The sequence below is a fragment of the Leptinotarsa decemlineata genome, unplaced genomic scaffold, assembly GCF_025532065.1.
Source record: "Leptinotarsa decemlineata unplaced genomic scaffold, Ldec_3_MD MMD2_tig00026314_RagTag_RagTag, whole genome shotgun sequence".
Lineage (NCBI taxonomy): Eukaryota > Metazoa > Arthropoda > Insecta > Coleoptera > Chrysomelidae > Leptinotarsa > Leptinotarsa decemlineata.
In genome coordinates this window covers 17,802,142-17,823,463 of record NW_027412684.1, presented here as the reverse complement: position 1 = coordinate 17,823,463, position 21,322 = coordinate 17,802,142, and the positions used below count along the sequence as shown (strand labels likewise).

The following is a 21,322-nucleotide window of genomic DNA, read 5'->3' as shown; positions in this document are numbered from 1 at the left end:
ATATGTTCAATAACACAGATGCTCCAATGAAATTTCTTTATATGAAAGATCCTATCTTTTTTTCGATGAGGAATCACCTCCTTAAATGTTTTACACTTATTTAGTTACACCCTGTGTATATGATGAGCTTTTTTATGAGTTTCGCTCAGTGTTCTGTGTTTTTGATCCTCACCAGGCTTATTTCCACAACGTTTCAGTAAAGTCTCATTTGCCATATTTTGATGATGTCTGGAGATTAGAACTAGTCCCAGAATCATGTGCTCTGAGCAAGCGCAGTGAGCCAAGAATGGCAGCATTTGTCATTCCACCAAGGACTCCGTAAGAATAATCATCTTGATAGTGTGGTCTAGATAGAGCCTGAGGAGTTTGAAAAGAAAATATCGATATTTTATCCGTTTTTTCTCCTCTTTTCGGACGACATTCGTTTCGCCAGGCGCTGAAAACTCCACGACAATTATCGTTTTGCTCTGGTGATCAAGAATGACTATATCATGCTCATCAGCTTGTATGAGCCTGAGGGTGGGGAACGAATAGTTCCAAATAATTTGGCACTTCCCGTTCCTCACAACGGATTCGGTAACCTCGGAGCGTAGAGCAACGCCGGTGTCTCTTCAATACGGTAAGAGTGCCGTAGGTGGCAATGAAGCACTCTTAGGGCCACGTCATGTCGATGGATATAGGCCGAGACCGCATTTGCTGGACATGCTACCAGCAAGTGCATTAGGGTCTGAGACGCCACGCGGCAGGCCCTGCATCTTGTGTCAGGAACCTCTATACCCATCACGCGACTGCGGTAGACTAAGGTGTTGAAGACACCATCCTGGCAGGTCATGATGAACCCCTAAGCTTCCGACTTTAGCCCACTCGACTTGAGAAAAGCGAAGGTTAGGCGCTTTGATAAGTCAAGGTCTTCAATATTGTTGAAGGACACCCCATGCATTGGCTTATTCTTGTGTTGCCGCAGTAGTGAAGTGATCTTTGCGGCTTTTATATGGACCTTTCTGCTGAACGGGTTCCAACTCGGTCACAGATTTGTGACCACCTCGTTCAGTGCCGAAAACTAAACTGGGTTCACCAGCTGCTCGGGCAGCTGCCCTAAGGAGGAATGCTCCAATTCCTGCTCTCTCATGGTCACGGACCATTCAGAAAAGGGGATCTGAACTCCTGACTACTTTACAGGCTCCGTCCAGTACCATTCTATCACTCCAAACTCAAAGGTCTACAGCCTACCTGTTGTCGTGGGATGTAAAACCATGGAACGGACAATTTGGGATGCAAACTCCTATGGAGGAGCATCATTTTTCGGGTCTTTACGTCGAGTTGATACAGCTCCTCCCGAGTCCACTTCACTACTCCAAACTAGTAGAGTAGGATTGGAACGGCAAGCATATTCCTTGCAGCAACTTTGTTCTTCCCCGACAGTTCCCATGACCAGATCTATCAGAGTTTGTGCTGATACTTGCCGCGGAGAGGGTTCTCCACTGCTGTTACCTCTTGTGAGTGGCGTTGTTCCACCCTGAGGTAAGTAAACGTCTCTCCGGCATCCAAATGGTGTTAGATACTTCCATCTACGAGCTGCACATCCTCTCCGTAGTCCCCGCGTCATCCATTATTATTATTATCATTACATTTCATGGCTGCATTCAGATGTTTCGAACAAATTACTCTCAGCATTGAGACGATGAACGCTGTACGTTATCATGTTCCAAGATACGACATGTTCTCTGAAACTAACGTGTACAAACGTCATGATTGTCCCATGTAATCAAAATTCAAATATTATTGCAGTACTAGTTGTTCAGAATATTTTAGAGTGTTTATCTAACGTCAGAGATATCAACACAATTTTTGTCCTCATTCACGCAACTTGAACAAGAATTAATTGAAAGCAAACTCACTGCCATTCTCCTTGGCCGAAAAAGTAACGTCCATAAACTCAACATCGATCATATTGGCACTCTTGATGTTCACATCCATTTTAAAAACGTTAGCAAACAATCACTTTGTCCTTCCAAAAAAGCTTCGAGACGAATGAATTTTAATTCAAGTCAAATGCGAATATCTGCCTCTGAAGTCCACCGATAAAAATACTATGACTGTTTTAGTTGCCGAGATAGGTAGGAACGAACTTGATTTTCAAACCAGTTGTTGATACTTTTGTTGATATAATATTATTAAGTTATATTCCGCAATTTGGTGGATGAGTAGGTATACTTAGTGGGGGTTTGAATGTTCAGGGAATTCGGACTGCGAGTGTAAATAACTAGTTTTCGGCGGAATATCAACAATGTGGTCTTGTTTAGCCACAGTAAGGTAAAACAAAAATCATATCGACAAATTTCATGATATCATTTTGTTTTTCAATTATTGTCGGTGTTGGCGCTAGTGTTATTATTATTATTGATTATAAACAAGATTGTTTGGTATCAACAAACAATTAATAACAGGTATTTTTGGAACCTCATTTTGATGTCTACAAATAGTCAAAACAGAAACCTCACGAAAATATGTACGCTAACGGTTTTTATCCCCTCAATCTGCAACTGAGGTCTCCGTTGTACGGCCCCATTTTATTCAGGTGTCCTCTAAGCGGACAATGACCGGTTAGTAGCCCTGTAATTATTCTGAGCCAATCCGTACTATATTGAAGTAGTTCTTCGGTTCTTTTCTCGGACGGTTCCCTAATGAAGGTTCTACTGTGCTTGTTACCAGGTACTTTTGTCCAGTACTCTGTGTGCTTCTTATTGGTCCATTTCCTGATCTGGTTTCTTACCAATGATTTTGGTACCCCCAGAGCTGGTTCAGGACCTATATATGAAGTTGATGATCCGCGTCTAGCGCATTCATCAGCAATATTGAAATAACAAATTAAATACATTGAACTGAAATTTTACATTAGATTAGAGTACAACTTATTAAGGTTTTTTTTTTTTGATTAGATTCACCTAAAAGCGATCTCTGTTATTTCGCTGCTAACATATACCCTGGTAAAATATTTGCGTTATTATTAGAAAAACTACACGAATTTAAAAAAACTGGTTTACTCTCAATCACCGTGACATCAATCTCCTAATCTTTAGCATTCTGGTTCTGGTCTTGAGAGAGACACCTTTCATAGCTATACAAGTTCATTGCCAGATAATTATCATGTGAATTGGATTTTTATGAAAAAAGGAAAAGTGCTGCCTTCATTGAAAATATTATACTAATCGATTAAAGACATTTTTTTAAGTGATATATGAGTTTACTTTTTTAATGGGTACGTAATTGATAGTATCAGTAAATCCGGTTTGAAATATTTCAGAATTATTTTACATGGCTTGGGCGTTTTTGTATCGGGAAGAAATAAACAATACCAAACAAACTCAATTGCAAACTTATTAAAAAACGTTTGGTGTTGTAGGACATGCATTGTTGCATTTTATAAATACATCTTTGAGCAGTGGCAGATTCCCGAAGGAGCTCAAGGAAACTGGTCTCGAGCTCCTTCGGGAGCTCAATTCACAAATAAATCCTGGGAATTTAGACCAATCAACACTTTTGCCTTGTATTGAAAAAATATTAGAACTCGCAGTGTATAATCAACTCATTGAATATCTAGAAAATAATGATATTTTACTGAAATATCAGTCAGGTTTCAGAGTCTGCATTATAAGCCACAATATGAAAATGGAAAGAATCAATAGATAAGGGACATTATATTATATCCGTATTTTTAGATCTTAAAAGAGTTTTTGAGACAAATGATCGCCACACAGTACTAAATAAACTGCAAAGTATTGGTATCAGGGAAACTGTTTTGTTATGGCTGATTATTTATCACAACGCAAACAGGTGACCAAAATAAAGGATTCAGTGTCATCATCTCACGATGTCGTTTTCGGGGTACCTCAGGGGATTGTTTTGGCACCTATATTATTTTTAATCTAGCTGAATGATATAGATACCACCCATGGTTGTCATTTCATGAACCTTTTTTCAGACGACACTTTGTTATCAATTTCAGAAGATACCTAATATAGAAACAGTAGCTGATCAAATGAATAATTAACTTAGTTTTTGTGTGTCAAGTGAATATACTGTTGTAAATCATGCCCGAAAGAAAATAACGCCGGCCGCCACTGGTAATCATAAACCAAACGTGACGCAGCTAAGTGAGCGCGAATGCACAATGTTCCCTGCCGCTCTAGAAGGAGCGAAAATAATGCTACCGAATTCTACGGAACTTTGGCGAAATTTCTACGGTATTCGATCACGATATTTAAATGCTAGCCGCCCAGCATATCGACACAGTCAAGTGGAAGCTACAGTAGACATCTGTTTTCTCCAAAAAGATAAATGTCTCCGAACCGGATATAATAATGTCGCGACAGACAATTAAGCTTTTTGCTTCGATAAGTTTGTCGGGGGTTAAAATGGGCACCAATATGTCTTGGCACAATCATGTCGCTGGAATTGCAACGGCTGCTTCTTAAAGACTTGGTACACTGTTCCGAACCAGAAAATTGTACACACCTCAGCAACTTTTTATGCTTTATAAAGCTCAGGTTAGACCTTCTTTGGGGTATTCTTCTCACGTATGGAGTTCCGCTCCTAAGCATACCCTGAAGCTGCTGGATTCTATCCAGAAAAGAGCCATCCGCCTGATTGGAGACGCGAACATCACTTGCAACCTTGATAGCCCGGAACACCGAAGAAAGGTTGAAGATTTGAAGTCACTTTGCACATTCGATTTCACCAAGAGCGGTACAGAAATACGCGACGGACTGCGGCTGCTCATCGTTTTGAAGTTCAACTCAGTACACCTCGAACTTCACTGTTTAAGAACTCTTTCATTTGGAGAACTGCGTTTATGTGGAATAAACTTCCTGGGAACTTTTTTCCAAATGGATTTAATCTCTCGCGATTTAAATCCAATGTGAATTTCTACTTTCGCACAGACACCGCTCTTAGAGAACCTTAAGGATTTTTCTGTAATGTTTGTGTTTTGTCTTTGAAAAAAACTGATGGAATTAATCAACTTGTGTTACGTTACGTTAAAAAGGGCTAAACTTTTGAAACAACGTAAAAAAATATGTAACTTATATTTTTTTGATTTCCTTGTTCATTTCTTTGAGAAATAGAAGGTGTAGTTATAATTTACTGCTGAAATGGTATAATCTTCATTGTCTACGAGAAAGCAGCTGTTGCCCCAAGTTTTCTTTTCATCAACTTTATCTGTCAGATGTGTCATACATTTTTTCAAATTACTTACCTGTAATATTTCGATATGTCCAAAAAAAGAATGAAAACTCAGATGGTGTCATACATTTATTATACTTTTTGGTGATGAAAACACACATTCAACTTAAAATAATGGAATCATCGCACAGCCTGTTCAAATAGTCGAATACAAAAATTATTTAAGGCACATTCACTTTTGAATTGAAATACTTTAAAAAAAATTCTTCAACCCTTGTCTTTTACAGGCAGACCAGTTTTTAAGAAGCAGGAATGTAAGAGTTAAAAATAGGGTTATTTTCACTCGAAAAGGAATGAGTTCGGGAACGGGCTGCCCTACAATTACCCGCAGAATTCTTGAACAACACTTGAGAGTTACAGGGGCAGGGTATGCTATTGAAGAAGCATTATGACATTGAAAAACAACTATGAAATATTCTGGAAGTCTTAGTTGCCAACACAAATAATACTTAAACTATATTTGACTGTAACATAACCTTCTTCAACAAAAATTCAACATCTTGGCGTAAACGTCAAGAAATACTCAAGAAAAAGTTTTCTAATAAAAAAACTGGCCAATGTCAGTCTAAGAGGCAACACCCAACAATATTTATTACCCTAAGAAACTTCGAGAAAAATTATGATGATGGACAAAACGTGCACTCTTTTGATGAAGCACACGACAGGAAATTTGATCGATGGACATATCCATAAAATTCAAAACCTTTCTCATTCAACTTGAAAATCTCATCATTTCTCGGCACTTTTTTATTGTTACTCTTTTACAAACTTTCCACTTTCTGGAACTCGCCTCTCTCAATCAAAATATCTCTATTCGCCTTTTTTTTCAACAATTTTCTCTAAGCTACCATCATCTTTCAGTTTCTCTTCGAGACAAACTCTCTTGAAATTATTCTTTGACGCTATACCAAACTATCGTTCTTTCCAAAACTCTCTCAAACTCCTTTACTATCATCTTAAAAGGTCTCGATTTCAGAAGGGCAAGGAACTGATGTTTTTCTGAAAAAATCAACTTTTTTACTCAGTTACAAACAAGGTTCAGTAACAGGTTTTGAGAACCTCGTCTATGATGATGCCAAAACGTGGAACTTCAAAGAATACACCACTAATGCGCACCCAAAAAATTGTTGTGCAGCAATTTTCAAGAAATCATAACTATAGTAAGTCCTAAGTCTCCCCACTCCTCAGGTAGTAACACCCTTTAATTGTTTTGTGACTTGACGTCAGGGTCTCAATCTGCCTAATTCCAAGCGAAGAATGTGGGTTCACACGCTAACCTTGAAAGTAGGCAGCTTGAGACCCTGAAGTCAAGTCTCAAAACACTTGAAGTGTGTCACTACCTGACGAATAGGCAGATTGAGACCTCACTGTAGTGATACCTTCTCGAAAATGGCTTCAAAGTCGAAACCGAAACGTCGAAGAACTGAAGACACCAGACGCAATTTATGAAATTTTACGTTTTTAGCCAAAACGAGTGATCTATCTAGACTTATTACAATATGTGTACTATTCAATAGTACCTATAAAGTTTTAATATTTATTTTTGTTCAATTTCAAGTTGAATAGATGACTATATTTACCCAAATTACCTCTCAGAGTCACTCGTCAAATTTATGGTTTATTCATTTAATTTATCATTTTTGTTTATTATATTGTATTCATGTGTGGGAATGAACATTATTATTATCATTATTAAAATCATTTTGCTCTCAAATCATCTATTCTTAAAAAATTTCACTTCTTTCACACCTTTTTTCTCCAGCTGACGTCTTCCTCAATCACTTTGTTCAAAACTCTATTTTTGAATTCTGTAACTCAAAATTCAAGTAACGTTTTATTGTGAGGTTTTCACTTGTTTTGTGAAAACCTCTCAATGAAATGTTACTTGAATATGGTATGGATTTTTGTCAAGTATCGGCCAATTCCATCATACAACTCAAAATTCTTTTTCAATTCGAATTGTGATTCTCAAATTATCTTTCTCGAATTACCTTTTTCTCAAACCAATTCTTGCAATTTTTTTTAGAATCATGTTTCTCAATCTACCTCTTTCAAACTCTCAAATTATATCTCTCTCAAACTGCTTACAATATTTCTTAAATTCTTCCTCTAATCTTTCAAAATGTCTTTTCAGATATACTCTCAAACTACATGGTTTTTCATACAGATTTTTTCTTCATTTCAAAAGCCACCCTCAGCCTCAGCTCTCTCAAAACCGCTATATCTCTGCCTCTCCCTCTTTCCTGAATTTCTTTTTCTCTTCCATGAACTTGTTAAACTTCAAATTTGAAGTTAATCAACTCGAACTATCAAAACCGACAGAAGTATATACATCGATCAAACTTCCCCCTCAACTCTTAGGTGATAAACTTCTAATAGAAATGAACAACATTTGTGACAGATGCCGAATACACCCGCTGAAACAATTTCACTGCCTTACAATAAAAAAAATCTTCAGTACGTATAAAAATGTGCTACCTTAACCTAACCCCCCAACCTAACATATTTCGATTCACTATCTCCTGAGTAGGTCATAGGCTGCCCCTAAGGCCCAGCTGATTTCGTGTCCATTGATTTTTTTGAAGAGCTGAAAAATGTGACATTTGAACTACAGGTTGGCCAGGTATTGTCGGGTCTACTTACGTTAACGTTGGTGTTTTCTTTCAGGCCGAACCCTTGGTCTAGCAGCACCCATATGAAAGTTAGATCGAGGCACATGAAAGGTTGGTCGGCGTTAGCTTCGTGGCAAGCTAGAAGGTACGTTAAGTATTAAGGGAACATCTCCAAATTGGACAACCAGCAGAAAGGGACTTATATACCTCGTTTTACATTTTTAAAATAGAGTAAAAACAATGGAGGTGACGCCACTGAGATTTGGTGTGAACTTGGCAACCGCAAAACTTGTTCATATTGCATAATTAAATTATCTACTTTCTTATTAGTCAATGGGCTATGCTTGAAGACTGGCAGTAAACAAATCTAAAGCAAATGGAACTTCAAACGTTCAAGCCAGTCTCTATATACCTACACAGTAGGTTTAATGGACTGACGCCTATCAGAAAACAACTACTCCCCTGGCTAATACCACGAAGGGCGTTGGATTATATCTGACAGGCGTCAGTGCAGGAATCTTCACAGAAATGTCCTGCATATGCAATTGGCAATACAACTGAAAGAGTCGACCTTCAATTATGGAACGGGCACACTTGCAGACCGGTTTCGGGCTTATTAGCCACTCATCAGTGCAAGATAGTGACCATCATCGACCTAAAGTCAATGATATTCCACAATTGAAAATCGGAATTCTTTCAGAGTATTTCATTCCTCTTCCGAAGTTGGAGCGAACATCAAAAATGTCACTCCATCTAGTGGACGAGGTACTAACCAACTGCATATCCGTAATTTGCCCGATTCCTCTGAATAAGGAATAAAAACTTTCTTATTAGTCAATGGGCTATGCTTGAAGACTGGCACTGATGAGTGGCTAATAAGCCCGAAACCGGTCTGCAAGTGTGCCCGTTCCATAATTGAAGGTCGACTCTTTCAGTTGTATTGCCAATTGCATATGCAGGACATTTTCTGTGAAGATTCCTGCACTGACGCCTGTCAGATATAATCCAACGCCCTTCGTGGTATTAGCCAGGGGAGTAGTTGTTTTCTGATAGGCGTCAGTCCATTAAACCTACTGTGTAGGTATATAGAGACTGGCTTGAACGTTTGAAGTTCCATTTGCTTTAGATTTGTTTACTGCCAGTCTTCAAGCATAGCCCATTGACTAATAAGAAAGTTTTTATTCCTTATTCAGAGGAATCGGGCAAATTACGGATATGCAGTTGGTTAGTACCTCGTCCACTAGATGGAGTGACATTTTTGATGTTCGCTCCAACTTCGGAAGAGGAATGAAATACTCTGAAAGAATTCCGATTTTCAATTGTGGAATATCATTGACTTTAGGTCGATGATGGTCACTATCTTGCACTGATGAGTGGCTAATAAGCCCGAAACCGGTCTGCAAGTGTGCCCGTTCCATAATTGAAGGTCGACTCTTTCAGTTGTATTGCCAATTGCATATGCAGGACATTTTCTGTGAAGATTCCTGCACTGACGCCTGTCAGATATAATCCAACGCCCTTCGTGGTATTAGCCAGGGGAGTAGTTGTTTTCTGATAGGCGTCAGTCCATTAAACCTACTGTGTAGGTATATAGAGACTGGCTTGAACGTTTGAAGTTCCATTTGCTTTAGATTTAAATTATCTACTTCTTCCTGTGTCCTTGTAATTTATTAAGAAGCATTTCAAATTGAGAAGAAGACTTTATACATTTTGGAACGTGGTTTGAAAGGGGTGTAAGTCTGAATGGTAGTGACGTAACGGTCATTTTCAAAATTTCGATTTTTTTCGAAATGTAATAAATTTGGAGTTACTTCCTAGTGAATGAACCATTTTCTTATAGAACTTATGAATAATATTGATTTTATCTTTTTTTCAAAGAGGTCTAAATTGTTTCTGAGAAGTAATAGCATGTATAAATTTAAAAATGATGATTGTACAATACGTCAGTTAATAAAATAAAATATAATTGAAATGTACATAAACTCAGAATAACTTATCAGAATTCAGTTGACATGAAATGTCAATATTAAACATATTTACAAATTACCTGTTTTTTAATAAGTGGTATTTTTAACTGTTTTTTCAAAAACTACCTGTTTTTGGTTAGGTTTTGGCAGAAAATGACCATAATTACCCTATTTATAAATTACCTGTTTTCCTAAAGAAGTAATATTGTATTGTAATTGTTTATTCAAAATCTACCTATTTTGCCAGAATTAGTCAATATTCTAGTTAAGTTTTGGCATGAAATGCCCATAGTTACCATATCTATAAATTACCTGCTTCCCTAGAAGTAATACTGCTTTGCCAGAATTAACCATCTATCTAATTAATGTTTGCTATGAAATGCCCATAATTACCATACTTATAAATTACTTGTTTCCCTAGAAGTGATATTATACTGTTTATTCAAAATCTAACTGTTATGCCATTATATCTAATTGAGTTTTGGTATGAAATGCCCATAATTATCATATTCATAAATTACCTGTTTTTCTAGGAATAATATTGTATTGTAATTGTTTATTCAAAATCTACCTTTTTTGCCAGAATTAGTTAATAATCTAATTAAGTTTTGGTATGAAATTTCAAAAACTACACCTCATGATTTGATCTTCACAAACGTTATTTTGAAAAATATATCACAACACGTTTCGCTAGCACAGTAGCTTTTTCAAGTGATTTCAATAAATCACTTGAATATACACACATCGGAAAAGTCTAGGGATATTTTCATAACATACTGAATATCATAAAAATAAATGCATGAGGTCGTTTAATTTCGATTAAATTGGTACACTCGACCACCCTGTAGATTTCTATGGGTTGAACAAAGCCTGCAAAAACGGTAACTAATCTTTTATCAAGTTTTCTACAAACTGTAGGTTTTCGGCTAAAATGAATAATTTGAAAGTGTCGAGTTTATACATTCTATGCAGTTCTTGCTCAGCAATTAAACTGGAAATATTGTGCTTCAACATGGAACGCCATCACTTACTGTAGGGCTTCTTCAAGGTGGCATACGACAAAATGATGTAGCTCTTCGTTTGAGGGTCTCCCAAAGTGTTATCAGTCGATTGTGGCGGCGTTTCCGTGAAACTGGCAGTCCAGCCGAACAACATCCAGGGCGAGGACGCGCTACAACTGCAGTTCAAGACCGATTTTTGGTCTTAACCGCAAGAAGACAACCGACAATTACAGCACCTGAGTTGGTTAACGTGTTGCAGCAGACGCACCCGGTAACCATTGGTCGTGATACTGTCAGAAATCGACTGCATGAAGCAGATCTCCACAACAGAAGGCCACTTAGATGTCCACCTTTGTCGAGAGGCAATCGCGGTAGAAGATTAGAGTGGTGTCAAGAACATCAAAACTGGGATGCAAATGATTGGGCCACAGTTTTGTTTACAGACGAATCCAGATTTGGATTTCATCCAGATTCTCGTCGAGTAAGACTGTGGAGACGACCTGGAAATAATGAACGTTTGAGACACGTCCAGGAAGTCCACACATACAGAGGTGGTACAGTAATGCTATGGGGCGGAATCATGATCGGAGGCGGAATCATGATCGGCGGCAGAATCATGATCGGCGGCAGAACCGATCTCGTTTTTCCAAATCGCTCCCTCACAGCTCGACAGTACCTCGACACTATTCTTCTACCTATCGTCCATCCGTTTGCTGGTGCTGTTGGTGAAAGCTTCCACCTAACGCACGATAATGCTCGTCCATATGCCGCGCGTCTAGTGACTCACTGGCCCACCAACGAAGGAGTTGATGTATTGCCATGGCCAGCACAATCACCGGACCTGAATCCTATCGAGCATGTGTGGGACATGCTTCAACGAAGAATTACTCTGCATATGGGGAACATTCACACAACGTTTCAATTGAGAGAGCTTTTAATCGCTGAATGGGCAAATGTACCTCAACAAGACATTGACAATCTCATTTTGTCGATGCACGATAGATGTAGGGCCGTAATAAACCAGCGTGGAGGCCATACTTTGTACTGATTCCAATTTTTTTTGCATTATGATTTTTTTTCGGGGTGCTAAAGAAGAGCCATATTTTTTTTTAGTTTTGCTTATATGCGCACTCAGTATTTTTGACCATTTAATAAATTTTGTTGTAAGTTACATTCGTTTAATAATCACCCGTCAACTTTTTTTCCCTAAAGCGATCTAAAAAAAAATTATTGCCATTTTTAAAAATATCCCGAGACTTTTCCGATGTGTGTATTTATAAATTACTTGTTTTTCTAGGAATAATATTGTATTATAATTGTTTATTCAAAATCTACCTGTTTTGCCAGAATATCTAATTAAGTTTTGGCATGAAATGCCCATAGTTACCATATTTATAAATTATCTGATTCCCTAGAAGTAATATTGCTCTGTCAGAAATAATCATCTATCTAAATAATTTTTGTTATGACATGCTCATAATTACCATATTTATAAATTACCTGCTACCCTTGAAGTAATATTGCTTTGCCAGAATTAATCATCTATCTAATTAATTTTTGCTATGAAATGCCCATGATTATCATATTTATAAATTAACTCTTTCTTTAGAAATAATGCTCTATTGTAATTGTTTATTCAAAATCTACCTGTTTTGCCAGTCTAATTAAGTTTTCATATTTATAAATTACCTGTTTTCTTAGGAATATATATGTATGGTTATTGTTTATTCAAAATCTACCTGATTTGCCAGAATTAATCTTTAATCTAATTCAGTTTTGGCATAAAATTCCCCTCACTATCATATTTATAAAATATCCTGTTTTTCTAGGAGTAATATTGTATTGAAATTGGTTTTCCAAAACCTACCTACTTTACCACAGTTGATAATTCATTTGACAAAGTTTTGTAATTATCCACTGTTATGCAAAATATATTGTAAAATAGTTCGATGTACTGATGAAGCTACTATGTAGCGAAACGCGTCTTGATGAAAATTCATATTGTGAAAACTATATAATTATTATCATTGATAGTGTTATAGATTTTCATCAAGTAACAGATCAGTGACAGAGTCTCCATTACTTCATTTGAGAGATATCCATAGCAAGTTAAATTAGTAGATTGAAATAACCTTTATAAAAAAAAACAATTTCCTAAGAACTGCCTGTGAAAACTTCAGACTATACTCACATGTTTCAGCTGCTTTTCTGAAGTCTTTCACTTTTATGTGACCTCCGGTTGATTCGTCTGGAAAAGAACGACAAAATAATGGAATGGAAGTGAATTCCTAGTTTCGAAATAGCTATAGATTTATTTTTCTGGAACAGCAATTAACACCACATACCTATCAAACCGACTTCCGTTGCCCTATCGAAATAATAGCTGAAAGCGAAAATAGTCTTCAGAGGTAGTTCTTCTGGAGATTTTGCTTTACTCTTGACATACTTCGTAAGGATTTGGGAACAGTCCTTGAAATTAACTATAGGGATGGTTTCGCCTATCTCGATGTCTGAACCTTTAACTTTTGATGTCGGATAATTCTCTTGTAGTCCTGATACATAGTAGTTAGTACCTGAAATATAATTTAAAGTTGATGAAGCAAAATATTGAATTAATATATCCCAAAACTTGGCATTAACAATGCCTTTTCTGTCAAAGGCATCAATAAATCTACCTAATGAGAGATCCTTGCGTTCTGGGTGGGTTATGTCGATAACTCTCTGAGCCACACAGATGATTGTGAGTGTGGTGGATGGGGCAGAACTTCAACGCTCAATTAATTTAATTTTCGGATGATAATTTGAGAAACGTGTAGGCAGGGGTTATGATTATGATGTTGATTATCATTTTTGAGACTTTAACAGTATATTCAATGGTATTTTTGTTAAGTTTCAGTTTTGATTTTTTTTGTGGCTCTGTTCGTACTCAGTTATTGTTTTTTTCTACTAATAACATGAAGGTTTCTTGGGAAAATAAATCCATGATGATGATGATAATTATACTTAATTGTCCAAAGAAAAAATCTCGTTGACAAAGCTAGTAAATAAATATAAACAATACATAAATGTCCTATGAATATAAAAATATAGATAAAATATAATGTAAACTGAAGTATAAAAAATACTGAATAAACAACCACAAACAACATGCCACATAAAACATGCTAGATTAAAAATGATCGGTATAGAACTCGGCAGATGGTTATATATTTTCACACGATTGTAAAATAAGGAGTCCTTGACCAGAGAGTTGTAAAGGAAAGGCAATTTCAAATTGTTTTGTATGCTCTGACAAGATGTATAGTGATGGGTGGTAACCTCAAGTTTCAGATGTTTTTGAATCAAACACAGTCCCCAGAATAAAAAGAGCTAGTACTGTCAATTTTTTTCATCTATAAACAGTTACCTGCATGAGTCACAAGGTTTCGCTTCACACAAGCATCATATAGAGCTAAATTACAAGAAGCAATGTATAAATCCTTTCCAGAAAAAAAACTAAAACCCTACGAAAGCATCACTAAACCCTGGTTTAATGATGCATTAAGAAATATGCGGGACCATATGAATCTGCTGAAAGAAATATATGATTATTCAGAATGTAGCGATGACTTAAATCATTATAAACAATTAAAATTAAACTATCGTAGGACACTGAAACAATCCAAATTAAATTATAATAATAGTCTTATTGAAAATTCAGATAATATCTCGAAAACATCTTGGAAGCTGATAAACGTAAACTCTAACAGATCAAATCAGAATGTTAACGTGACAAATAATCAGATAAAAGCATATACTTTCAACGATTACTTCATAAATGTTCCCAAATCTATCATGTCAAATTTGCCATTTAGTCAAAAAAAATTTCTTTCTCACATACATAAAGATGTCACTAAAAATGTCACAAAGTTAAACATTACTGAGGTATCTCCAAATGAAATCAGAGATGCCATATAATAATATGAAGAGCAATAAAAGTAAGGATTTTTATGAACTAAATGTGAATCTCTTGAAATCAGTAAAAAATCAAATAATATCTTCTTTATATTTATATATTACATGATTATATTATTGCATTTATGTTTTGTAAAATTATTACAATGTGTTAAAACAACGATAAAAATAAAATAAATACAACAATAAAAATTAATTGGCGCTCCGGGGCGACTTCATTGATTCCAGTGGCGCATTTGCTTTTTCAGCTGCAGGAAAACCCGAAAAAACCTGCAGCACCACATCATCTGAAGATTTTGATCTAACAATGTCCTCTCTCTCATAAAACAAAATGTAGGGTGTCTCCAGAGGCTCCAATAAATTCAGTGCATAGCCAGAACACTTCGTGACACGACTATCGTCAAACTTAAACCAGTCCGTTTCTTCTTTGACCAGGGCGTAATAATGACCAAATTCAACGCCAGAACCACAGTGAACAATGACTGCATGAATATTATAACAGTGGTCTGCTAGGTTGAAATGTTCATCTATTTCGAACCTTCCAAAGAGTTTCTTGCTTCCGTTAGAGGTTGAGTCTTGTTTGTAAATTGTAAATAAAAGTATGCAATAAGGTATTTATCCAAATTGCCTTAAAATTTCAAAAGTTGTGCCTGTGTTTGAAAAAGGATATCCAAATGATATGGCCAATCACAGACCAATTTCATTACTCCCTATATTATCAAAAATTTATGAGAAAATACTGAAGTCAAAAATTAATAATCATCTTGAGCAAAAAAATTTTTTACAAATTCCCAGTTTGGCTTTCGAAATAATAAATCTACAACTCTCGCAATAAGTAAACTTGTGGATACTGTAAACTATGGTTTTGATAACAACAAATTTGTTGGATTCCTGTTATGTGATCTCTCAAAGGCCTTTGATTGCGTCTCCCATGATCTCTTATCAAAGCTAAATCTATATGAAATTGATGATAAACTATTAGGGCTCATAACTGCCTACCTATCTGACAGAAAACAAATCACTTACTTCAATAAATAATGTTCAAATTTATCATCGGTAGAATATGGGGTTCCTCAGGGCTCGGTACTAGGCCCGCTACTGTTCTTGATTTACATCAATGACTTACCTGTGGTGGTGCCAGACACTGAGGTGATCCTCTATGCTGATGATACAACATTGATTGAAACAAATCTCTCCATAACTAATTTAAAGGAAAAAATCAGAGGCACAGTTGAAGGTTGATGATTGGTTCAACTGTAACAGGCTTCGCTTAAATGACTCAAAAACTGACTATATTGTTTTCTCTCTTAGAAATCATGACGCGGAATTGAAGTCAAATGTGAAATTTCTAGGAGTAAAGCTGGACTCATCTTTAACATGGAAATGTCAAAAATTAATCATCTTGAGCAAAAATTTTTTTTACAAATTCCCAGTTTGGCTTTCGAAATAATAAATCTACAACTCTAGCAATAAGTAAACTTGTGGATACTGTAAACTATGGTTTTGATAACAAGAAATTTGTTAGATGCCTGTTATGTGATCTGTCAAAGGCCTTTGATTGTGTCTCTCATGATATCCTTTTATCAAAGCTAAATCTGTATGAAATTGATGATAAACTATTAGGGCTTATAACTTCCTACCTATCTGACAGAAAACAAATTACTTACTTTAATGAACAATGTTCGAATTTATCATCGGTAGAATATAGGGTTCCTCAGGGCTCGGTACTGGGCCCGCTACTGTTCTTGATTTACATCAATGACTTACCTGCGGTGGTGCCAGACACTGAGGTGATCCTCTATGCTGATGATACAACATTGATTGAAACAAATCTCTCCATAACTAATTTAAAGAAAAAAATCAGAGGCACAGTTGAAGGTTGATGATTGGTTCAACTGTAACAGGCTGTGCTTAAATGACTCAAAAACTGACTATATTGTTATATGTGAAATTTCTAGGAGTAATACTTGACTTATCTTCAACATGGAAATCTCATGTTGATTATTTAGCGAAAAAACTATGCAGGGTAACTTTTCTCCTAAAAAACTTGGCCAAAATTGTTAGCAATAAAGTACTATTAAAGGCTTACTATGCTTTATTTGTGTCACTAGTTCTGTATGCATTTCTCTGTTGGGGTCACTCGGCACATACTGAAAGAATTTTTGGCATCCAGAGACGAGCTATTCGATATATGCTCTCTCTTACTTATAGGGAGGATATTAGAGAAAAATTTATAAAATTTGGTATCTTAACTATACCGTCACTATACATTTATGAATGCATTAAGTTTATAAAAGTCAATATAAAAACTTATGACTATGTATCCACTACTCATTTACATAATACCCGACAAAAAAATAATTTAGTTCTGCAGTATCATAGGTTGTCTAAAATCAGAAATTATAAAAATTATTATGGTCCAATATTCTTCAACAAAATTCCTGAAGCTGTACGCTGTACCCCTACTAAAAGTTTCCTACAATAAAAATACTACTTATCAAAAAAGCGTATTGTAGCATTGAAGAATTCCTGTCTGATGATGTGGTCTCCTCTTTGCCGATGTTGCAGTGACACACAGGTAGAGCATAAATATTTTAAAACCATCTTTAAGTTCAAACCTTTTATATTATGTAGATGTAATTATAACCATAACTTACCTATTTTACTAGTATATTCCCACCTGACTTGGGTAAACATGAAGAGTGTAAAGCATCAATAAAATTTCTTTCTGAACCTTTAAAGTTTCAGCTTTATACGATACTTGTGTAAAGCTAAATTATTATTGTAATGCATATTATTATTGAAAAAAAATAGTCATTATTCATAGACTGTTAAAAGCTACATAGGATAAATAAAGGAGAAATGGAAAAACGAAGATAGAGACAACCCAGTTTGTGTCTTTCAAGAAAACAAATACTACAACTTACCATGGTAATGGAACTTCCGATTCTTCACGACCGGATTAACACATTCGCTAGTAACGTTGACCTTATTAGGTTGATTCAGAGTGACCACAGCATGTCTAGCAGCCATGAGTCCCAGTCCAGAAAAACTGTTTGTGTACACAGGAATCTCCCCTCTGGGGGAAATGGCCTGGTGTATGTTTTCCTTGAGTTTCAGGCTGGCAGGGGTTTGTGCAGCGAAAGTTACTTGCGTCGAACCGCCTCCCAAATCCAGTGCGGCAACAGTCGAAGAAGGGTCTCCATTCAACCGTTCTAGAAAAGAGTAAGGTTTCAATACAGGGTGATTAATAAATAAATGATTCAGTGAGGAAGGTTGATGAGAGTGAGACTTTGATACAGTGTGATTGATAAACAAGTGCTTCTGCGAGGAAGGTTGACGTCTCACCCAGTAAGAAATTAACTGTGAACCACGAGAAGATTCCTTCGTCTACTCCATCCATGATTTCGATAGAGTTTTCTTGAGTTAGGAAAGGCGTTTTTCTGAAGACGTCTCTCACGCTCTCGAGCAATTTTTCTGCTTCTGTTGGAGGTAGCATTCGGAGACCTGCTGTTGCTTTCAAAATCAAGGGGGTTTTGGACCAATATTCTTCAGGTATTTCATTCTTGGCTTTTTCCAGAAGGTTTTCTATGGTCGCGGCGCCCTAGAAATGAATGACAATAATAGTTCCTTTATTTCATGAGAACATTGAGATACTGTCAAATATGGAAAATTATCATGAAATAATTCAAATTCGTTTAAGCGAATACATGAATTTAAAGATGTTCCAACCTCAACTTCAATATTCTAAAACAAAAACAGTCAGTATTTAGAATTCCATCTTTTAATACACATTCCAAGTTCATAGACATCAAAATTGATACGATCACAGAAAATAGAAATATAAAACAATCTCCAAATATGCAAGCTTTGCACAAAGAAGATAAGCGTGGGACTGAGACCCTGTATATTATTATTACCTTGTGTGGTTCCTTTGCAAATGAAGATAATCCTGGCTTTGTGTACTCGAACAGTTCCCTATCTAACACTAAGTGACCCCCTGTAACAAAATAACAATGAAATATAACTTATTTTAAAATGTGAATCTTTTGACAGCAACTTTGAACATTGAAATTATTTACCTAAGTAGGACTCATGAAAAGTAAAAGCCAGTACTCTGGATCCTGTACTTCCCGCATCGATCACAACAGCGTGCACTGGTTTGTGATAGCCAAACTTCATTGCAATACTGTCGACAGCTCGATGACCAATGTACCATGGTATTTGATCTGTGTATAAAACTGGAAAGGAATAATAAAAAACAGAATCAGCAATCAAAGGCTACATTTTTCCAGACATCATCAGTTTTCTTGAAAGAACAAAATTAATGGAGTGTTTTATTACCTATGAATAATGTCAGGATGGTGCCGCTAAGAATAAGGCACAGCAAGGATGTGTGTATCGATGAGACAGTCTTATCTTTTCGCCTTTTGGATGATGGTTTTTGGGCATTGTTGTGCTGTTTATTCTGAAAAACTAACTATTAGCAAGCCGAAACTTCATAAAGAGCAAATAAAAGAAAAAAAAACAGCTGAAATACTTGTTCAAGTATTGAGTGTTCTTAATTTTGAGAAATTATTTTACTGGTGGTTTCAATTTAGTTCACCTCATGTCATTTTATAGAATTTCCAAACTATTAAGTGAAACTAACCAAAGAACTTGGGGGTTTAGAACATTTTCCTAATTACAAGGTTATTAAAAGTGATCCTAGTTCTACAGGTACATTGCTATTCGCTAGAAAGAGTATTTTCTGTACATGAAACCTATGTAGTGGCAGACAATATTTGGTGTAATGTATTCTTACACATGTTCATCAAAGTACATGCTCACAAAAACCAGATTTATCTGCATATGAAACCTATGTAGTGGTGTAGACAGTATGTAATGTAATTCTTCCAAACACATGTTCATCAAAGTATATGCTTACGAAAACCAGATTGATCTGCAGATAAAGCCTATGTAGTGACAGACAATATTTGGTGTATGAATCGCAGCCTTCACTTTTATAGTATAATGACAGACATCTTTATCATAGTTCTGATTTTCAAAATCTTTTGGCACATAACATTATCAATTTCATCAGGATTTTCGAAACAATCATGAAAATAAATCAAAACTTCACATAACTAAAACAAATGCATTGATTTTATTGAGATTCACTATCAACATTCAATTCCCACTTCATTTACATCTATATTTATAGAAAGGTGGCAAAACATCTCTATTTTTTCTCAAGAGTATACCGTCACATTTCAGTATTTACCAGGGTTTCAGTATATAATAGGATCATCAATCTACTCCAGTTTGATTATTGTGCTAGTCTGCTATATTCTTTCAATGAAAATATCACTTTATAAAGAAATTCTAAGACACCCTGTATACGTATTTAATTCAATCTGATTTATTCTATGCTGTTTTAGCCCTTTCATTTTTGATAAAGAATTTCCTTTTTTTTTTTGAAGTTACAAGTATACTGGGAGTAGAAATTATCTGCAATTCAATTCATCTGGCAAAACAAATAACTTGAAAATTTTTGAGGTTATGGAAAAGTCAAAGTTCCCATCATCCAGTTTTTCTTACAAGGCTTCTGTACATGAGTCCTCCCTTATAATAATTGTATCAAAAATACATCGACGACTTCACTACTGACGATATTCTATCAAAAATATACATATATTTTCCATTTTTCCTTCAAACAACTATCACCACATCTCACTACAGTTGGGAGTTTCGAATATGTTTACATACCTTTCTTTTACGTAACTCGCTGTTGCTCATGTTCGATTCTATTTTTAACTGAGTCTTGAAGCAGTTTTGGTCTGTACTATAACGAGTATGATTGGAAATGAATTATCGATCTCGATTTATTGGTCTAAACAAGGGTTATGCAACGCGTCAGCGCACTTTGATTCTTTATTTTCAAGATTGAAACTTCTAATCAAATTTTAAGGAATATCCGATAACAAAATAGCTGATTATTTAAATGGGTTAAATACATTTTCACGAGTTATGCCTCGTCATAAAACTCAGACTTATTAGAATAATGATAAGATAGCGTATTGGTACATTTTTCAAATCAATTTGCATAAATAGGTTTCTACTGAAGTGAATATAACATAAGCACAGTATAGTGGTCTTTAGCTTTTACTGCGACATGAGTATACACATATTTTCAATGCATAGGTGTTATAATTTGAGTGAACACCCTGTGCAAATAAAAGATATATCGCAAACCAGTCAGAAGCAAACGACAGAAAAAACTTTCTTCAAAATCAAAAAAGAATGTATTATATATTTTCCATTAGTATATTGAAATTTCTACCACCTGTAAAATTAGTTCAAGTTCTTCAAACAATTTTAAATATTTTATAAAAAAATTTGTTCGTTTGTAAGATTATTCCATTGGCTTTCAAACTTCCATATCGAGGCTTCTACTATGAACTATCTGTCTACAGACAGCAAATTCTTCTAATAGTGATTTCGCTTGTTGGCACCTCAGCATAAGACAATGAATTACATAAATTATAAATTAAAATTGAAAGGGTAT

General features: G+C 35.7%; 2 protein-coding genes across 5 annotated transcripts in view; both read right to left on the bottom strand.

Moving 5' to 3' along the window:
* LOC111510979 (ATP-binding cassette sub-family G member 1) overlaps positions 1 to 2,169 on the bottom strand; it is a 46,444-nt gene extending 44,275 nt beyond the window's left edge. Inside the window, exon 1 of one of the 2 annotated variants that reach the window (XM_074181771.1) lies at positions 1,899 to 2,169. In XM_074181771.1, coding sequence (XP_074037872.1) covers positions 1,899 to 1,977 — 79 coding nt within the window. In that variant the 5' untranslated portion in view covers positions 1,978 to 2,169. The remainder of the gene's footprint in view (positions 1 to 1,898) is intronic. The other variant, XM_074181770.1, reaches the window with a different exon arrangement.
* Positions 2,170 to 5,295: 3,126 nt separating this feature from the next.
* NTPase (ectonucleoside triphosphate diphosphohydrolase NTPase) lies at positions 5,296 to 20,814 on the bottom strand. 3 transcript variants are annotated; one of them, XM_023166966.2, is made up of 10 exons: positions 20,524 to 20,814; positions 19,120 to 19,243; positions 18,858 to 19,016; positions 18,696 to 18,775; positions 18,124 to 18,379; positions 17,703 to 17,990; positions 13,167 to 13,394; positions 13,013 to 13,069; positions 7,885 to 7,991; positions 5,296 to 7,828 (listed from the first exon to the last, which is right to left on the bottom strand). In XM_023166966.2, the coding sequence occupies exons 1-10, from the start codon at positions 20,551 to 20,553 to the stop codon at positions 7,757 to 7,759; spliced, it is 1,401 nt and encodes a 466-aa protein (XP_023022734.2). In that variant the 5' UTR covers positions 20,554 to 20,814; the 3' UTR covers positions 5,296 to 7,756. The 3 variants fall into 3 exon arrangements, with proteins under 3 accessions (XP_023022734.2, XP_023022736.2, XP_023022735.2); XM_023166968.2 differs by lacking the exon at positions 20,524 to 20,814 and adding an exon at positions 20,356 to 20,516; XM_023166967.2 differs by lacking the exon at positions 20,524 to 20,814 and adding an exon at positions 20,039 to 20,261.
* Positions 20,815 to 21,322: the final 508 nt, after the last annotated feature.

What these genes read in the sequence shown, in the direction of transcription:
- NTPase (XM_023166966.2), bottom strand. Translation starts at nt 20,553, where the DNA reads ATGAGCAACAGCGAGTTACGTAAAAGAAAG. An exon ending in TTGCAAAGGAACCACACAAG is followed by an intron (nt 18,380 to 18,695) that starts GTAATAATAATA and finishes ATTCATTTCTAG; the next exon opens with GGCGCCGCGACCATAGAAAA. An exon ending in TCGGAAGTTCCATTACCATG is followed by an intron (nt 13,395 to 17,702) that starts GTAAGTTGTAGT and finishes ATTATATTTCAG; the next exon opens with GTACTAACTACTATGTATCA.